This window comes from Varanus komodoensis, unplaced genomic scaffold (genome assembly GCF_004798865.1).
Source record: "Varanus komodoensis strain SLA01 unplaced genomic scaffold, ASM479886v1 scaffold4, whole genome shotgun sequence".
In the NCBI taxonomy this organism is placed as follows: Eukaryota; Metazoa; Chordata; class Lepidosauria; order Squamata; family Varanidae; genus Varanus; species Varanus komodoensis.
In genome coordinates this window covers 8,439,267-8,458,905 of record NW_025335941.1, presented here as the reverse complement: position 1 = coordinate 8,458,905, position 19,639 = coordinate 8,439,267, and the positions used below count along the sequence as shown (strand labels likewise).

Below are 19,639 nucleotides of genomic sequence, written 5' to 3'. Positions count from 1 at the left end.
TAAAGTATTGAGCAGTGACACTAAAGAATTCATTTCTGCTGCCACAACCATAGGCATCCACCCCAGGGCAGTGAACGATGGTGTACCTCCCCCAACAAAATAGTGAATCCCCATTGTCAGGAGCTTGAATTCAATCCCCTATCCAGAATATCACAAATAGATCAGCAACGTGATATTCATCCCACCTGTAATCATAATGATTTACCTAAGATTTGGTGCACAGACTTATCATAAAGATATTAGTTTGTGTGCTGTAACATATCCTTCAGCTGGATGTGGAAAAATGTGGTTTAGGCAGGCACAGGCAACATATTTCTAAGTACTATGTTTGAACCAGTGTGTGTGTGTATGTGTGTTTGATTTATGGCCCCTCAAAAGAGCACGCATCAGTATTTTTACCTGGAAATGCAAGACTTGTCTCAGAATTTCATGTTGCTTCTTATTTCCTTATTGATATTTAATGGGTTTACTATATTTGCCATCATATAATTACTATATAAGACAAAATCACATCAAAATATGCAGCTGGAAACATAAGAAAATAAAAAATGTATGCTAAATCCTAAATTAGGCTCCATATTCATCCAACATATCAACCAAAATTGCTCTGATTTTCTTTAATGTACAAACATTAATAACTCTGTAGGTAGCTGCCACATCCAGGTCTGAAAGTATGTAAAAGACCTTTCCTACATCTTAGGTAGAAAGCAGAGTTTCCCTTCTTGCCATAGTCTTGGCATGAAGAGTTTTTGTCTCTTTTCTGGGTAGCTGCAAAAATAAAATGCCAGTAATCTAGAAGCCTGAGAGGGAGCCATTTATACAGTGTGGATTGGCCCAGGTCGGGAACCTACTCTGACAGAGCTTATAGAATAGTGTCCTGTATGAAGGCACTAATTAATAGGCAACTTTAATTTGGTTTGGCATACATTTATGGTCTATGCTGTGCATAATACAGCAGTTTTAAAGCCACCTGTATAGCATGGGGACATTTGAAAACATCTCTTGGGACAATCTGGTCCTGTCCCAGAACTACCCAGGCTTCTATAATACTTGATGGTTGTACAGCTATGACTCTTTAGTACAGGTTGACGTTGACAGCGTCAGAACATCTCACATGGTGGAGTGTTTGACTGGAGTGTTTGGTTATGATATTCTGTTTTGTCAAGTGTAAAAACTACAAACAGAAGGATTTCAGAGGTCTCCAAAAGGGTCTCCCACACTGGGATAATGAGAATTAAAATGGGAGCTGTCATTAAGTGTAAGTAAGTATGAAGTGATGTGAGTGGTGGCAAAAAATTCTAACCATATATGCTGATTGAATCTTGCATTTTATGGTGGAAAGCTCATTGAAGATGTCAACCCCCAGGGTGCTGCCAATGTGAAAGAGGCAAATGCCATGCTGAGCTTAATTAAGAAAGGAATCTATAGTAAAACGACCATTATCACAATATGTTTATATTGTGAAATCACACTTGGAATACTGTTCTGCTCACTGCACCTAAAAAAAGGATAGATTTGGAAAAAAGACAACCAACAAGATTCTTTAAAAAGTAGTATGACAATCTCTGTGACTATTGTGCTTGGAAAAAGGGCACACGTGGGGAGACATAATAGAAGTGTACAAAATAATAAACAGTGCGAAGAAAGTCGATAGGGAGACGTCCCATGAAACAGATTGGTGCTAGATTCAAGACAGTTAAAAAGGAAGCGTTTCATACAGCACATAGTTTATATTATGGAATTCTCTATCACAGGATGTAGTGATGGCCACCAGTTAGCTTTAAAGGAGAGTAGACAAATTCATGGAAAATAAGGCTGTCAGTGTATATTAGTAATGGTGGCTCTGTGCTATCTCCAATGGTAGATGCATCATGTGCCTGTATACCAGTTGCTGGGAAACACAAATGGGATAGTGCTATTGCACTTCTGCCCTCTTGCTGGGTTTCCTGTAGACATCTGTGTGTCTGCTATATGAACAGAATGCTGAACTAGGTAGACCAGGGGTGCAACCATCATTGCACATTTTATGTTCCTGAGATACCAATTCCTTAATCTGATGGGGGCATTCATATAAATCCACTGCTCCCAGGGCACCTTATTATAGCAATTTTCCACTATGCCAGAAGTCATCACATAGAAAGACAGCTTAGTAAATGCATTGTTTTGAATGGGGAGAATCAATTTATAAAAATATTTAGCTTTATTATGTGATCTTCTAAGTGGACAGAAACATTTTATGATATTTAAGGTTTGATCATAAGGAGCATCCCAAGCAAATACCTTTTGGATGATTTTTTTTTCTCCTGTTCACTTGTTCCATATCATCCCCTATCCAGTCCTCATTGCAAAGTGCTTTCAAGGAGCTAGCCAGTTGCACTCATACCACCCTTACTAGCTGCTGGGTCAGAAGGCCAAGTTGAAACATCAGCAGGCAGTCACAGATTCTTGTAGTAATAGAGGAGCAGCCAAATTCTTTCAGCAGCAGACTGATCCTGAGTTTTATCCCTTTCTACAGCAGTGTTATATATTTACACAACCTTTTGTAATACTTTGTCTCTGAAGTTAACATTCAAATATCAAAACCTGTTTAAGGTTTTAAAAATGTTTGTTGATAGTTATTCCACCAGGTGCATGTCATACTTGTTTGTATTTATCAAAACTGCAATAATTGTCTTCCAACAGATCTAAAGAGGGAAGCCAGTATCTGTCACATGCTGAAACATCCTCATATTGTTGAACTTTTGGAGACCTACAGTTCTGATGGAATGCTATATATGGTTTTCGAATTGTAAGTTTTATATTCTTTGCTTATTGTGCACAAATAGTGAACAACATACAGTTAAATTTTTCCAGTGTGGACAAACAAGTTGATTTCAGCAGTTGATTAACTTTCCTAACGTTTAAATAATATTGAATAATATCAAGCAGTTCTTTAAGAATGGCTCAGAGTATATATAATAGGAATGTTTTGTGAGAAATTAAATTGGATTAGTATATAGAACATTAAAGACAATTTCTAACAAAGCAAAACTTACTGGAGTGGTTCTCTACAAGATTTTCTGGTTTATCTTTTAAAGAACACTTGACTCTTACTTATGAACTTCACTAGATTAAAAGAGGAGGCAAAACAAAGTACTTGCACAGCACATAGTTAAACTATGGGATTTGTTTCCACTAAATGTAATGATGACTACCAACTTGGATGGGGTTCCTAAAGAATAGGAAAAGTCATAAGGGTAAGTGCATCAGTGGCTACAAATTATGACAGGTATATATTATTTCCAGTACTGGGGGAGAACAAGAATGCAGGGATGTTCATGTCCTGCTATAGGTTTCCAGTAGGTATCTGGTTGGGCAGTGTGTGAACAGAATGACGGATTGGATAGGCCTTTTGTCTGATTTATTATGGCTTTTCAGATGTTCTTAGGGTGTAACTAAGCAGAATAACAGAATAGTACAGTTGGAAGGGGCCAGAAGAAACAATTTAAATGCAACAAAGGGCATGCTGAACTTCCATTCAAGTGACTTGATAAATTAATCAAGTGACATAAAACTGCTTATCATAGCTGTATCTCTGCTGAGAGCCACAATCCCAAGGGCTGTGTGTTGTGTTATATGCATGATTCTCTGTTCCTTTCCTTCTGGATATAGCTTTTCTGTTCTTGAAAATTCCTCCTGAGTCCCCCATGAAGCTGTTACTGATGCTGTATTGGAGTCGTTCAGTTGCGGGAAAGTCATTTATTCCTTCTTCATTACCACTATGCATGAAAATACTTATCATTCAGACATGGGGTTCTTTGGATCCCAGCCAATATCTTCATTATGTATTATATGTGCAAAATAGATTTTCTTAACTTTACTGCAGAATTGCCGTTAAACAACTTTCTTGAACGGCAAACTAAAATTTAAATATCTAAATATAAATGCAATAACCGCATTAAATAAGCGGTGTTAAAATATTGCTCATTTCTTTACCAAAATAATAGTTACCTTTGTGGAAGCCATGGTACTAAAATGAGGGTTTGTTGAATTTTTAAAAAATTATCTCACTAGGAACATAAGGATGCTGCCTTTTACTGAGTCAGACCATCTCACCTGTTATGGTCAACACAGTTTGGCAGTGCATCTCCAGGGTTTCAGGCAGGATTTTTTTCAGTTCTGCGTAGAGATATTTCATAAAGTAGAAATTCTTGTTTCTGGGAAGCATTTAATGAATTCACATGTGGCAGGAGAACAAAATCGCACTTCATTTATTGGGAGTCTATCTCCATCTACTGGTGATAAGTTAACTATACTACCAGATTCTAAACTAATACTGATGCTCTCATTTCTTAATGATATGTATATATTTACTGTTGATGAAATGTATAATGCAGTGTTCAATCTTTAAAGAAAACAAGATTTTTTTCTGTTAGATATCATTTCTATTCTAGAGACAGTTGTCACCAGAAACAGGGAAATAAAAACTTTATTAATATTTAAAAAGTATGACTATGTTGTTTTGGCTTAATGGTTAGATGTTTGTTCAAAATGTTAAATTTTTAAAAATCTACATAGACTATTTAGCTCATACAGACGATAAGCCCTGCTGAATTTGATGAAGCTTATTTCTGAGAAGACATGCATAGGATTATATTGCCAGCAGATGTTTGTGATCATTGGTCATATAGGTTTCCTATTTTGTTTTAACAGACAGTGTTTTCACAGAGGAAAAACGTACTGCTTGTGATATGACACTAGCATTCCAGGATCAGTTTGTAAATAATTGGACTGAAATAAGAATCTAGGCCTTCCAAGAATTTTCTGTGTGGGGAAGTTGTAGTAATGAATGCAAACTTTACTATTTGTCATCTGCCGTTCCAACTTGGAAGTGACCAGGACCTCCCTTTCAGATATGAAAGATTAGTGAAAGTAGGATTTTAAAGCACATGCACACAAATGTTTTTCAGAAGGAAGAGTAATAATACTTTTCACAACTTTTGATTTTCAGGAATATGAGAAATTACCCTCTCAATTTTTCATGTTACATACCAGGGAAAGCAAATGAGCATGGTAATGTGGCTTGTGTCTAGAACACTGCTGATTTCTGAGCTTGAAGTTAAATCGCTCTTGTAAACCCTAAAGAACCCATTAATATAAAATTCTTAATGTCTTCTACAGGTGCTCAAAACCTGTAAAAGACATCCTTTTCTGAAAAGCTTCAACAGAAGGCAGTAGGAAACAGGAAGGTGTGAGAGGCAAAGCCAACAGTAGCCCTTAAAACTACCTGTATTATGCCTTTCCCTACCAAGAGCCACACTCTGTGGGTCTGTTTATCTACACAGAGATAATTTTAGTATTGGAAAATGCATGTCTGCTGTAATGTATGAAGTGTGACAAAAAGTTTTTTTTCTGCCACAAAATTGTACTGTCTTTACTGTACAGAAAAAACAGTAATATATAAAGTGGCCATTTAAACTAGGGGAGGTGATCTAATAAAAGAAGGTCTCATATGTAGCCTCTGTTTGCAATCTTAGACTGAAATTAGATGTTGCCCAGCCAAGTATTGTTTGCCCTTGCTTCCTGTACCTTGTTTGATACACAAGTTTGGAATCCTGGCTGGAAGGCTAATTGTCCACTGCTGTCACTATTTTGATTAGCCAAAGCTGTGGCAAACGCAAATTGACCAGAGTGTCTTATTTCAGTATAGAGAGTGTTGGGGGCAATTTTTAACTTAATCCCATATATACCTCAAAAGTGTGACAGTTTTAAGATATCTTTTCATCTTTAAAATAATGTTTTCTTAAATTGTGCTTTGTTTGTGACTGGATAACTTTGATTCTTCAAGATAAATTGTTAGTTCTGACATAACTGATCTTGATGGGAAATACATAAGAGAATATATGTAGGAATTATAATGTAGATTTTATTTTTTTTCCTTTTTATAATTCTTCATGGTCTCTGCATCTTCTTCCGTGCCTGTGTGGAGCCTGCTGTTGGGGAGATTTAATAGCTTAGAGCATTTTGCATATTTGAGAACATTTCCACAAGATCCTTGTATCTTTTGAACTGCTTGTTTTATTGTAAAGATTACATGTTTGTCTGGTCTTTTGATAGAATATCTGGTAAAGATTTCGCACAAGATGGGCTGTTAGTGAACTATTTTTTTTCTCATTAGTGTAATTTTAGGTTTTCTTTAGTGTAATATGTGAGACTTCTAGGAGTTATATTGAAAGTGTAAAATTGGAGCAGAATCATTATTAGAACTTGATTTCCTGTTTTACAAATACATTTTCATTGTTTTTTTTTAACCTGCAGTATGGATGGAGCAGATCTTTGCTTTGAAATTGTAAAGAGAGCAGATGCTGGCTTTGTATACAGTGAAGCTGTTGCCAGGTATGCATTCTTTTAATTAAATCTGTTTGGGAATATGTGAAAAGAAGGAAGGAATAACTAATATAAAGTTACTGAATGACCAGTATTATAAGTGTTGTTGTTGTCTAAATCCACAAATGCCAAACACATAAGGGTTAAAACTTTTAAAAGGCAGTTGGTGCCATTTTGAACTTGATGATAAATGGGAGAAAATGTTTTAGTGCCTGTTCTAACTTAACATATACCTTATTGTTGTTATCAGTTGCACTTCATTTTAAAACATCAGATAGTCTATTTTCAGATGTTATTTATTTATTATATCCTGCCCATTCCCAGTGATTAGGACTTGAGTCAGCTAGCAGAAGTTCCTTGGAACAGATTTAAGTGGAAGCCTGCAGATATTATTGGAAAGCATCTGGCTATGGCACTTTTCTGGTGCTTTGAGAAGCAAGATAGAACAAAACCACGATCTTTGTTTTTAAGTTTAGCCAAAAAAGTGGGAATTTTCCTGAAGAGCTTGTTGCTTAAAAATTGTCTATCATGTGTAAAGATTAAAAGAATGTATTTTAGCAGTGACTAAGGAATATTTAGTCAACCTGGTGCCCTGCAGATGTTTTGGACTCCAATTTCTGAAGCTTATTGAAGTTGTAGACTAAATATTTGAGGGCACTCGGGTGGAGGAGGCTTTTCCAGACAATCTGCATGGATTACTTTCCTGTCTTTTTCCTGTTTCTTAGCAATAACAAACTCTTAGTAAGACTTACGAAGTAGTCAAAATGCTTCAGAAGAAACCCCATTGAACAGAAGGACTTGTTTCTGAGTAAATTTGCACAGGGATGTATGACCTTTTTGGCCCTGAGGGCTACATGCAACACTTGGTGCCCTGAAAGGACATACACTCACATACATACACACACCTTACTCTCTTAGCAGTATAGTTTAGTAAGCAAAGTCTGATTTCAGCCACCTGCCACTCACAGCTTTTTTTCTACAAACCAACACGTGTGAGACGTAAAGTATCTAAAGAATCTCTCCATTTTTGTCATTGGGGCAAATAAATAGTATAAACATGTTGGAAAACAAAATGCCCCATGCCCTTTTGAGGTTTCTGAAGGTCATTTTAGCCTATTTTGAGTGTGCATCTGGAAGAGAAGCAAACCATTTCCTCACTCAAAAACTGAGAAGCTGAAACTAGAAATCTGCTGTTATGCTGGTTGTAGCCAGTGTGAGAGAGATTCAGACAAACAGTGGGGTTACATGGGGGACATTTGCCTCACCAGAAACAGTTTGGTGTATGTGTTAGAAAAATGACACCAAAGGTCAGCACTACTTGTGTTCAAAAGTTTCATGTGTGCTAGTTCCGTTCGTGCCAGTTTGTGCTGGTGGCCTGTCTTTTTGGTTCAAAATCACGATTTTTATTGTTTCTAATTGCAAATAAAATATTTTATGTTTAAAGATTCAGAAATGTTGGTTACTTTGTTTGCAAATATGGGGTGTTAGTAAATATTTAGACAGACATTCCACTTTATGTGTTGTTTTCTGGTTCTGGGTGTTTTGGTAATTTAAACACCTTTCATCAACACCCCCCCCCCCCCAGGTATTGTAGAATATTTTATACCCCCTAAATTTATTGAAATGTAAGTTTTTGGGAAAAAAACGCTTAAATGCAACATTGTTAGTTTTTTCCTAGAAGTTTAAGGAAATGCAGTTTGTTCTACATGTTAAGTGCTGAAAACAACTTGAGCATTCTGCTTCAGCTGTATCTATCACATTTATGGTAATGTTGTTTATACTTGGTTTTGCAGTCATTACATGAGACAGATACTAGAAGCACTACGGTATTGTCATGATAACAATATAATTCACAGGGATGTAAAGGTAAGTTGTATCATCATGCACAAAAATACTGTGAGTGCATTTCACTACATTATGTATATTTTTCTTCATTGTATGTAGTTGAAGTACTTGTGGAAGGTATGTCAAAGCTTCTGTTAGCAGCTTGGAGTACCAGAATTTCTGGTACTCTTAACATAATAATGATAATGGTATTTTGAGCTCAAATGTCAGCACTTTAAAATATATTACCATGTTATTTTAAATAAAAGCTAAAATCAGAGACTATGGGAAATACACATGTTTCTCAGGTGTTGGGATGGAATGAACCCAATTGGAATCTGTCCCTCCAAGCATTCACCGGCCTCCTCTTGTGTTCATCCCAGTCTTCCAAAGAGAGCAAGATAAGAGGACATCCATAAATATTTCGCAAACCCCAGTTATGCAACCAGCAACCTTCTTTTGCAACAGCAGCAGCCACTGGTAGATGGCACAGAAGAGAGATGTTGCTTTCCTGCCTGGTACTTGGTTATGGGGAGCCCACCAGGAAAGCAGCTCCTCCCAACTGGTAGTGGTACCCATTCACGTGCCAGAGTAGCCACATATTCAGCAGCCAGTTCTTGCACTGAAGGATGGTCATGGGGCATTAGGGCACAAGGAACCTGCCAGGAAAGCAGCCCCTCCCAACTGCCATTTGAGTGGCTTGGGCGCCAGCAAACCATCTTCCCTGCTTGCTGCTGCCACTGGTGGTGGTAGCGTGCATGGAGAAGGACATGGCAAGCAGGCACGCTGGCCACTACTCCATTTTTGAACTATCTTTTTACTGCCCGTGGTGCCAAAGGCAATCTTTTTCAGGTACAGGTGATAGTTTCTTTTGTTTGCCCTTGTTGCTGTGCTTGGTAGCAAATCCTGTATGTTTGGTATTTGAAGTTCTTCTGCTGTACTGGCCATACAAATTCTTCTTACTATCTAAGAACTAAAAGGGAGATTTAGAGTAAAATTCCATTCTTCTCAGCAAGTGTTGCTCTTCCATATCTACAGCTATTATTCCAACAGGACCAGATTCTGAGGAATATTTTCCTAAGAGTTGGGCTCAGGGAGGGAGGGAAACACAATCTGACGGCTTTACCCCACAGTATTGTGTGCAGGAAACAACTGTGAAGTGCTTTTGAAGGTATACAATTGTTTCTGTACTCGGCAGAGAGGGGACACCTCAGAGTCAGTTTGACACTGTGAAGAGGCTTTGAAGAAAAAAAGGATCAGTCTCTGATTCTGATAGTAAAGTTTTTAGTGGAGCTTATATTTGCAGTGATCAGTAGTTTTGCTGTTGATCAATTCAAAACATGGTTCAAGAATCTACACCATGATAAACAAGGGTAGAGAATTTGTTTCCAACTATCTTATTTTTAGGCTATGAAACAAGAATGGGGGAACCCCAATATGTCAGTGATGGAAATTTCTGCCCAAGGGAACCTCCATAGATTCCTCTAAGGGATATAGGTTTACCTGCAAGGCATTCCCCAGAGGAATACCTGCTCTTATCTCTAATTTGTCATCAGAGATATCTGAGAGGGGTTGCTCTCCCTCCCATTTGGCAGAATGAGGGGTGCACAGGGGAATCCTTTCCGTTATCTCCAGTCACAGATTATAAATAACAGCAGACAATGTATGTGGTGGTGTGAAGCCAAGGACTTAGTGGTGCTTGGAACAGTGAATCCTCCAGCCTCACAGCACTTAGTTGACAATAGGAGGAGTAAGAGATACACATAGGAGGTACTCATCTCTTTTGGGACTGAGAAGAATCACTCTTCTCATTGGTGGCTGAGTCTTTTTCTCGATGCAGAGAGAGGCAATAAAAAGGCAGATGGGTAAAGCAAGATTCGTTTATAGCAGTGGGTATGCTTTGCCCATGAGTATCATCCAGTCCACAAAAGGCCCAGTGTGGGGCAATTTAGACACCACCTTAAAATAGTGCTTCACCCCTGTACCCCTTGATTAGAATTCTTCGGGAAAAATGGAAGGAGGGTTATGTCATCTTGATTAAAATGAAGGATGATCCTAGAGCAAATGAAGGAGTATTGCATTTCTTTGTTTCTTTACTTTGGACCCTTTCAGTCTGAAATATATGTTGTAGGAGAGTGCATATCTCATTTTTTTAAAGTTTGTAGCCAAACTTTAGGTCAATGAATTTAAATCATTGGTATGTTGTCTGTTGTCACATGCAACTATATTGTTGTTCTCCGTGTTAATCTTAAATAAATGCTATCTTCTTTTTATATTGACAGCTTACTGATTAGATACCAGTTCTAAACAGGCATCCTCCTTTACCAGCCCAACTGTAAATACATGGAATAGTTAAAAATATAAATAGTAATTTTCCCTTTGTGGTCCAAAGCATACGAAGTACTAGTTCCACTATACTCAGCACTAGTCAGACCTCACCTGGAGCACTGTGTCCGGTTCTGGACACCTAAGTTTAAAAAAGATCTGGAAAAGCTAGAAAGGTACAGAAGAGGGCAACAAGGATGATTCAGGAACTGGAGGCAAAGCCCTATCAGGAAAGACTGAGAGAACTAGGCATGTTCAGCCTCAAGAAGAGAAGAGTAAGGGGTGATATGATAGCACTCTACAAGTACCTGAAAGGCTGTCACAAAGAGGAAGGACAAGATCTCTTCTCGTTCATTCCAGAGTACAGAACACGGAATAACAGACTTAAGTAAAAAGAAACCAGATTTTAGACTAGACACCAGGAAGAATTTTCTCACTGTCAGAGCAGTACAACAATGGAACCTATTACCTGGGGAAGTTGTGGACACTCCCTCTCTGGAAACATTCAGAAGCATCTGGACAGTCATCTGAATGGGATGGTGTAACTTAGTGTCCTGCACTAGCAGCGGGGTTGGACTCAGTGTCCCTCTGGGCCCCTTCCAACTCTAGTATTCTGTGATTCTATGAATGGAAGGCAGTGGCCACTGTGTCTTCTCTAATAGATAATTCCAAATATTTTGTAGATCCATCAATTGAATGTGACAAATACAGTAGTTTAAAACAAAATCTGGGAATTACTGTGAGGTATGTATGTAAATATCAACACTGAGCTGTCTACTGTTGTGATTAGTTTTTCTGGAAATTACAGATTTCTGCTTGCTTATGTTCTTTAATAACATGTACTAGGAGGTACTGTGCTTTTTTAAAATACATTTGATACTTCCCTGAATGAAGGACTTAACAAAGACCAAATTCCATCTAAGCCAATTGATCTAGTTTTAAAGTTGGAGGGCAATGGGATAAACACAGGCCTCTTGAGAGGGAACTTTAATTGAGGGGTAGTGAAAAGAAGATGAGCTTTTTGTCGTGGTCTTTGGGCATCACACGTATGGTTGCTGCGCCTGCACGGTGCCTTTTTCGGGAAGATTCTCTAGCGTACCCTAGAACCTTCTGCGGGAGCCTGCCCCCTCCCTTCCCCTGTATATGCCATTTTCCCAGTTTGCGTTCAACCGTCATTTTCGAAGTGCATCATGAGTTTCTAGCATTCAATAGATGCAGAAAAACAACAGAGAATGCAGTCTGCTCTTCATATCATCACTCCTACATTGAAGACATTTATATACCACCTTTTAGCCGTTAGTATATGTGCAATAGAATCCTAAGTATATTTATTCAAACATAAATCTTGTTGAATTCAATGTGCCTACTTCATCATAAGTCAGTTACTAGGACTAAATCACTTGTCTTCCCCACCATTACTGTCACCACAGAGGGCATAGTTATTTCACTAGATTTGCTTATAATGTGTCTTAATAAAAATGCCATGTATTTATGACAATTTGTCCCACATAATTTTGTGAAGGACTGTTAATCCACATATAGTTTAAAGACATAGGAAAAATAAAAAAGAAGAGCAGAATTTTGAATGTGAAATGCCAGTTGAGCAGGTGTGCTAGTCACCTGGTCAGTCTTATTTACTACCGTGAGAGTTGTTATATTTTTGTTCAAATGTTAGTCCTTATTTCAGAATTTACACCTACACATTTAAAAAAGTATATACACACTTTGACAGTTCATATTTTTAGTATGCTTTTTTGACAATATGTAAATAGCCACCCTAATTAGGGGTACATGAAGAACCCATTTTAGGGGTGGGAATCCATTCAATTTCCTGGGCTTGACTCCTCAGGCTCCAGTCCACTTGGATGTGCCTGTGAGTTCATGGCGTGCATGCCCAGCACTCATGTGGCACTCACCAGGCATTGAGCACCATGTCCTGTACAAGCAGCACCCCTCTTCCATGCCATGTGCAGCAGCCTTTGTTTGTGCTTCTGCACATGAAGCAGAAGGCAGTAGCTAGTTGTGCAACCATTACTCTGTGAGCTTTTGCAGAGTTCCTCCTAGCTTGCTTCACAAAATGGGGCCAGCATGAGAAGAAGTCTGCAAACGCTGGAGGGATGGAGTCTCTGGAGCTGCCATTATGTATGCCACATATATTTTATTTTTATACATTTACAAAGGAGACGGAAGGGGAGGGAATTCATTCATAAATTCACATTCATTCTAGACACTTCTTTTCTAGGTTCTTTAAATAATGGGCAATTTTATAATTTGCTATTCCTGCATTGTGTTTTTTAAATTTTTTTGCATGTTTCACATGTAAATAGAGAAATAAAAGAATGAAAATAATACACATTTATTTTGCAGCATTTCAATTATTCCTTAATATATCTGTCTACAACTATACAGCATACAGATAAAATAGTTTGGAAACCACTGAGATTGAAAGGTTTTCTTAATGTAGCTTTATAAGCAAATATTCCAATTACATAAAATATATTGAAAATTACAAAACATTACGTATGTGAGTATCAATATCTGGCTATTTCTGTGATTCTAAGTTATATCTCTACAGCCAACCCCCTCAAAATTCTTTCCAGTTATGTAAAAGCAGTACTAGACTTTTTTTTTAACAAAAGTTTTTTAACTTTCTGGTGAAATACCGTTCAGCAGTTTTCTCTGGTCTGATGTAAGATATTCCGTAGAAGTTGAGAAGATCAATTAACCTCAGGGTGTGATGGTATTTCTACTTGCCACAGGGTAAGCAACATGAAAATCAATGGACTTGTTTCCATATATTCATGCAAAGGCCTATGCTGTTAATTCATGCATTCTGAAGGCTTGGGTTTTCCTAAAGAGAATGCCCTTGTTTTGGTTCTGAAGTACTGTCGTTCATGTTAGAATTCGCAAAATGTCGCTTACAAATCAGCTGAAGTACAGTTTTACGGATCCTTCTTGACATTAAGAAATACATAACTGGATCTAAACAGCTGTTGAGGGATGAGAAGACTAACATAGTTTCATTGCATTTATGAATGATCTGTTTCCAGTAACAGGATGTGTTTTGTAGTTGTGAGCTGATATAAATAAATCGGAAAAAATGATAAGGAACGAAACATAATGTAAAAATGATAAGCACTATAAAAGAATTTCTTGCTATGATAACATACTTTCCAGTATTTGGAATACTTGTTCTTCTTTTGGAAATTTTCAGAACATTCTTTGCAATTTTAATGTATGACAGAAGCAGTAGAATGAAAATAATCCAAAATATTATAACAAGAATATAATTCAAACCTGCTTCTATTTTTGCATCTTGTTTTTCTCTGTAATGAAAACACATTGTAGAGTTTTTATCTTCCTTCATGGTAGCCTGAACAACCATCAGTATAAATCCCGAAATTGCAACCACCCATAGTATACAACAAATATATATGCTTTGCTTTGCTGTTAACAGTTTAGGATGTCGAACTGATCTGTTAATTTTTATATAACGGTCCAAGCTAATCAGCCCTAGCAGTATTATGCTGGTGTACATGTTCATATAAAATAGGGTTCCCACAATTTTGCATAAAGTCAAGCCCAACAGCCATGTGTTTTGGGAAATGTGATAAAATATTCGGAAAGGGAGACAAACGATCAGCAGAAGGTCAGCAATAGCAACATTAAGTAAATATATCTGGATAGAATTCTTCTTGAAATGAACGCACAGAAAAACATATAAGGCAATAACATTGCCAACCAATCCAGTAACAAAGATGACAGAATATGAAATTAGTAAAGCCAAAGTCAGTGATTCGTCTGCAGTGACACAGTCTGTAGTATTTTGCATTTCTGAGAAGATTCTTCTGGTTTCATTTTGGTAGCTCCTGTATACTTTTTCATTAAGTGACAAATTCAGGACTTTGGAAGGATCCATCTTACCACATTTGGTATAAGAACATCAAAATTCTTAAGTGTTCACTGCAGTGATTATATTTACATGTTCATATATAGTTTATTGGTTTTACCTGAAAAAATGGAAGATCAGTAACTGTAGTTATACCTGTAATATATTAATTGATAAAATTGTATGGGATATATCAGTTAACAGTCAATGAATATGAGATTTCACTATATATTGCCTTGCAGAAGTGTTCACTAACCAGGTTTGACCTTCCCATGTATTGTTATGTTACGGATTGAATATGGGATTTTATGGAAATTGATTAAAGTGGCATTGTTACCAAGATACTTGTGATATACACAAGATACTTAGTGCTGTAATGGCACAAAAGAATTTTATTGTGGCACAAACCTGTACTTGTTGGATGCTTAAGTATTCACTCCCTTTGCTATAACATGCCTGAATAAGCTCTGGTGTAACCAACTATCTCCAAAAGTCACACACTGTAAGTAGCTGAAAGGAATCTGCCTGTGTACAATTCCAGTGCTACGTGACCTCCGTTTTAGTACACCTGTTTCTGAAAGGCTCTAGATTTAGTTGGAGAGCATATCCAAACAAACAGTGTCATGAAGTTCAAGGAGCTATCAAAACAACACCAAGATAAAATTGTGGGAAGACACTAATTAGAGTTGGGTTACAAAAAAAGAAAACCCAAACTATGTGGAAAATCCTAGAATATTAAGGTAAAGGTAAAGGTTTCCCCTTGACATTAAATCTAGTCATGCCTGACTCTAGGGGGCAGTGCTCATCTCCGTTTCCTAGCCGAAGTAGCCAGTGTTTGTCCGCAGACAGTCTCCGTGGTCATGTGGCCGGCATGGCTAAACACCAAAGTGCACGGAACGCTGTTACCTGCCCACCAAAGTGGTACCTTTTTATCTACTTGCATTTGCATGCTTTCGAACTGCAAGGTTGGCAGGAGCTGGGACGGAGCAATGGGAACTCACCCCATTGTGCAGATTCAAACCAGCGACCTTTCGATTTACCAGCCCAGCAGCACAGTGGTTTAAACCACTGCACCACCTGCAGTCATATTACAAAATGGAAAAAATGACTTTGTCTAGAAAAGTTTGCTTAAGAAGACTTTCAGTTGTAATTTATGCTGAATGTGCTTTTGCCAATTACTGACCCTGGGTCAGGAATGAATACTTATGTAACCAACAAATGCCAGTATACTTAACTCTTGTGCCATAATAAAAACAATATGCACTTTTACATCATTGAGTAACTTGTATACATCAATTGGCAACAATGCCAATTCAATCCATTTCAGTTCCACCTTGTAACCCAATGAAATGAGGAAAAGTCAAAAGGTGGTGAATACTTCTTCAAGGGCTGTATATTAATTTACAGTATTGTGAATTAGTATTAAAATCTCAGCATATCATAAAATATCCACTAAAGCAATATTTTAAAACAATGTCAGCGTCCACCAAATTAGACACAACTGGCAATTCAAACCACCCTTCTTTTCTATCCCCTCGAAGATTTGAAGACATAAGGTAGATTTTGGGGCATGCATATGAAAGAAAAGAAAGGAAGCTGAATATCATTCATGTAGCATTAGATTCAAATTATTGGGAAAGTATTTAGGGAATTTGAAAGTTCCCATCAGAATATTAACAGGCTATTCAAAGGGATTCTACGTACTAAGGAATAAAAAGTGTGTGTTTTAAGATCAATTTTAGGCACTCCAGCATGACTGGACAAGCTGGGAGTTGTGGAATATTTTCTCCCTAAAAATGCATTGATTTGCATCCTTTCTTCTGTCCCATAGAAACATATTAGAAGAACATTTGCAGTTTAACAAAGCTTCCTTTTGAAAGCCTTTCTGTTGAGGATAGGAGCAGGGAAGCTACAAATTTGAAGAAGCAGATGAAAGTGGCTTTTTTTGGTTTTCTCCCCCCGAACATTTTGTGTTTAAAAGATCTGTGGCTTGCCCAGGGAAACGGTATAACAGCACAAGAAGAGCCATGCTTGATCAAACCAGTGGCCCACCTAGTCCTATATTCCGTTCACTCAGTGGCAAATCGTCTGCCCACAGGATCCCTCAAGATGGATATGAGTGCAGCAGCAACATCCCGCACGAGTTCCCCAGCAACTGCTGTACCTAGGCACACTGCCTGCTGCAACTGGCTGCGATCTAAATTCTGCCATTACTTGAGCCTTTTAAAAGTTTAGAATTGAAAATTTTAATTTAACACAATTTATTAGTGTGTTTTAATACATCATATGTTTATATATTTAGATTGCAATCTGTATACTTACATGGTTGTAATAGCCATTGAACACAGTGGGCTTTACTCCTGACTAGGTGTGCTTGAAATTATAACATTGTGATCCTATTCACTCTTACCTGGGAGTAAATCCCATTAAATATAGGCTTTCTTCTGCATAAAGCATTAGATAAGGGGAGAGAGAGAGAGAGAGAGAGAGAGAGAGAGAGAGAGAGAGAGAGAGAATGAGTTATATATTGGGTAGTATATTTAAATGTCTAAGCACCTCAGTCTCTGTTCATAAAACATTATTTAAATTTAATCTGCATAAGGGACAGGGGATAAGAGTATAAGTGATCTAGTGGAAATATTGTTTCAAATACTGCACTACTGCTCTGATAAATATTGCTTGTAAATATTACGTATATTTTCCAGACAAACACTTCTTTGCCATTTAAAGTTGAAAGGATGTGTGAGACAATTTGATATTCTTGTAAAGTTTCTTTCATTTCAAGGAATGCTAGCTGCATCAAACCTATAAAATGTCCTATAAAATGTTTTTCTACTCTAACATTATCTTAACAGAAGTAAAAAAGTTTATAAATGTAATAAAAAGGAATATACTTACTTTCTAGTCAGAGAGAGAACATCTGTGAGATGCTTCATCAATTTTGTTGGAGGAAGGAAGAAGAAAGAGGAAGTAGATCTAATTATAAAATATTGCATAGCTATGGTATTACATGCTAAGAATCAGCTGTGTCAGCTGGTTGAGTTCTCTATGTATACAGTGGGTAACTGAAAGATGGCCAGTGTGTGTCTGATGAACCTTTGAGCTGGGTGAAGTTCACTAGATGCATAAAGATACATTTGCATAAGTGAAGGGTACATATGCACACACATGAAGAGTCGGTGGAATACAAATCATGTTACTATGAACACACTAAAGTCAGAGGATGGAAAAATGCATCGTCCTAACACTTCCAAAATCTAAATAATCCAAACTAAAATAAAATACACAAATACAAAATAATTGCTGTAGCTGAGGGAGAAGTCTATTGGAAGGAATGCCTGTTGCATTAAGAGACTCCTAAACCAAGTCTTTTTTAAACTCTCCTTGTTTAAAAAAGGGAGAGTTTAAAAATAGATAAACTGTTATAAATAAACAAGGACTGAAGTATCATAGGTGGCTTGTGGAGACTATTTCCAAGTTAAGTGAAATTCCCAGCTAGCTTTAATTATGATTTAGGTTGCTATTGAGACATCTAAGGCAGGAGAGGAGAAATTAAGTTTAAAAACTCTCACCCATAGGAGACAATGACTTTTTTCTGTGAAAAAATATCACATCCTTATTCAGATAATCTAAGTAATGCTGTGAGACGTGATCATTCCCAGTCTTCTCTTACTTGTTTATCAATAAGAGGTATTATGTCCATCTCTGAATAGTGTTTATTGATTGAAACATTTTTATGTTCCTATTTTTAACATCAGATTTGTTTCAGTTCACTCTCTTACACAGGGACTTCCCAGCGACTGTTGCCATTTCAGAACATTGCTACTGGTATTAAGCTAGATGTTAGGTTAGTATTCACACAGTTGGTGTGAGTTTAGGCTGGGGCTATGATTGTTACATCTACTAGACACAGGCCAACAAAAGAATATCATAAATGAGAAATAGTTGCAAAATGTAATTTAATATATAAGGCATTGAGAGAGAAAATGAGTTTTTCATCAAGAGATATTTGTTCAAGGAAAGACTGCATAATGGTGTGCAAAAATTTTATCCTAGCTTAAAACAACTTGGCTTCCTGTCAATAAATTCTGGTTTTGCACCCCTTCAGATCTACTAGATGCTGTGCTGATGTTTGTTTGTACTGAACTAGTATAAATGTAAAATGTTTTCACTTACTTTATATTGACTATCAGTCTGTATGTTAAAAGCCCTTCAAAATCTGGTATGTTCTTTAATATATGCTATCTGCTTGTACCACTTGAAATGTGGATCTAAGTTGTTCATTTAAGCATGAAAGTATTCAAACTGATATTTCCTCCATAATACATAGTAACAGGATTGTTGACTTTACAGAATTTTAGTGATTTTCATTCATTCATTCATTCATTCATTCATTCATTCAGCATCCTGCCTTTCTACCCAAAAATGGCATTAAAGACCGTTTACATAACCAATTAAACTTGTTTAAAGCAATACATTAAATATAATTGAATAGTAAATGTTACAGAAAATATTCAACTGAGCAGGCATTCTTCCAGACCTTTACTTACGGGGTAAAGGCCTTCTTAAATAAAGCAATCTTTAAATGCCAGTGGAAGGACAGCAGAACAGGTATGAACGAAGCCTCTCCTGTGGGGGAGTTCCAGAGCCTAGGAGCACCAGAAAGACCCTTGTTTGGGTCTCCACAAGATTTTGAGACTGGCTCAAAAAACAAAATGAAAGACTTCTCCAGAAGATCTTAGGAACTGGGAAGGCTCCTATGAGAGAAGGGAGTCATTTACGTAGCCCTAATACCTCGTCTGAGAGATTGGGCTGTATTGTATAAGTTATAACAAACCCTTCAAACTCTGTCCAAAAACAGACTGGCAACCAGTGAAGTGGTTGTACAAAGGAGTCGTACTGCATGCACCCTGCCCTGGTCAGCAGGCTAGCTACAACATTCTGGTCCAGCTGAACTTTTTGAGCAGTTTTTAGGGCAGCCCCGGACCGACCATGTTGCAGTAGTTTTAGCGGGATGTGATTGAGACATGCATCTCCAAGAACACATGCGGTGGGCATACTAATTTCAGCTGTACAAATACACTCCTTGCCATTGCCAGGACATAGGCATCCATGTAAATCCAAAAGTATGCCTAGGCTGGATTAAGTTTAAATGTATTTACCTTCCTTGATCCATTGCAGACATTAGGCTCTGGTTTAACTAACGGCATGACATCAGACAAGAATTCCCCTAGC

General features: G+C 37.4%; 2 protein-coding genes across 4 annotated transcripts in view; one reads left to right on the top strand and one right to left on the bottom strand.

Moving 5' to 3' along the window:
- CASK (calcium/calmodulin dependent serine protein kinase) overlaps window positions 1-19,639 on the top strand; it is a 150,707-nt gene that overhangs the window by 57,236 nt on the left and 73,832 nt on the right. For all 3 annotated transcript variants that reach the window (XM_044442632.1, XM_044442629.1, XM_044442630.1), the window contains exons 3-5: window positions 2,683-2,788; window positions 6,298-6,375; window positions 8,160-8,232. In XM_044442632.1, the coding sequence (XP_044298567.1) occupies window positions 2,683-2,788; window positions 6,298-6,375; window positions 8,160-8,232 (257 nt within the window). The remainder of the gene's footprint in view (window positions 1-2,682; window positions 2,789-6,297; window positions 6,376-8,159; window positions 8,233-19,639) is intronic.
- GPR34 (G protein-coupled receptor 34) lies at window positions 12,958-17,587 on the bottom strand. Its single transcript, XM_044442633.1, has 3 exons — window positions 17,303-17,587; window positions 16,815-16,848; window positions 12,958-14,560 (listed from the first exon to the last, which is right to left on the bottom strand). The coding sequence occupies exon 3, from the start codon at window positions 14,432-14,434 to the stop codon at window positions 13,367-13,369; it is 1,068 nt and encodes a 355-aa protein (XP_044298568.1). The 5' UTR covers window positions 14,435-14,560; window positions 16,815-16,848; window positions 17,303-17,587; the 3' UTR covers window positions 12,958-13,366.

Excerpts from the sequence above, each read along its gene's own strand:
- GPR34 (XM_044442633.1), bottom strand. The coding sequence starts at position 14,434 with ATGGATCCTTCCAAAGTCCTGAATTTGTCACTTAATGAAAAAGTATAC.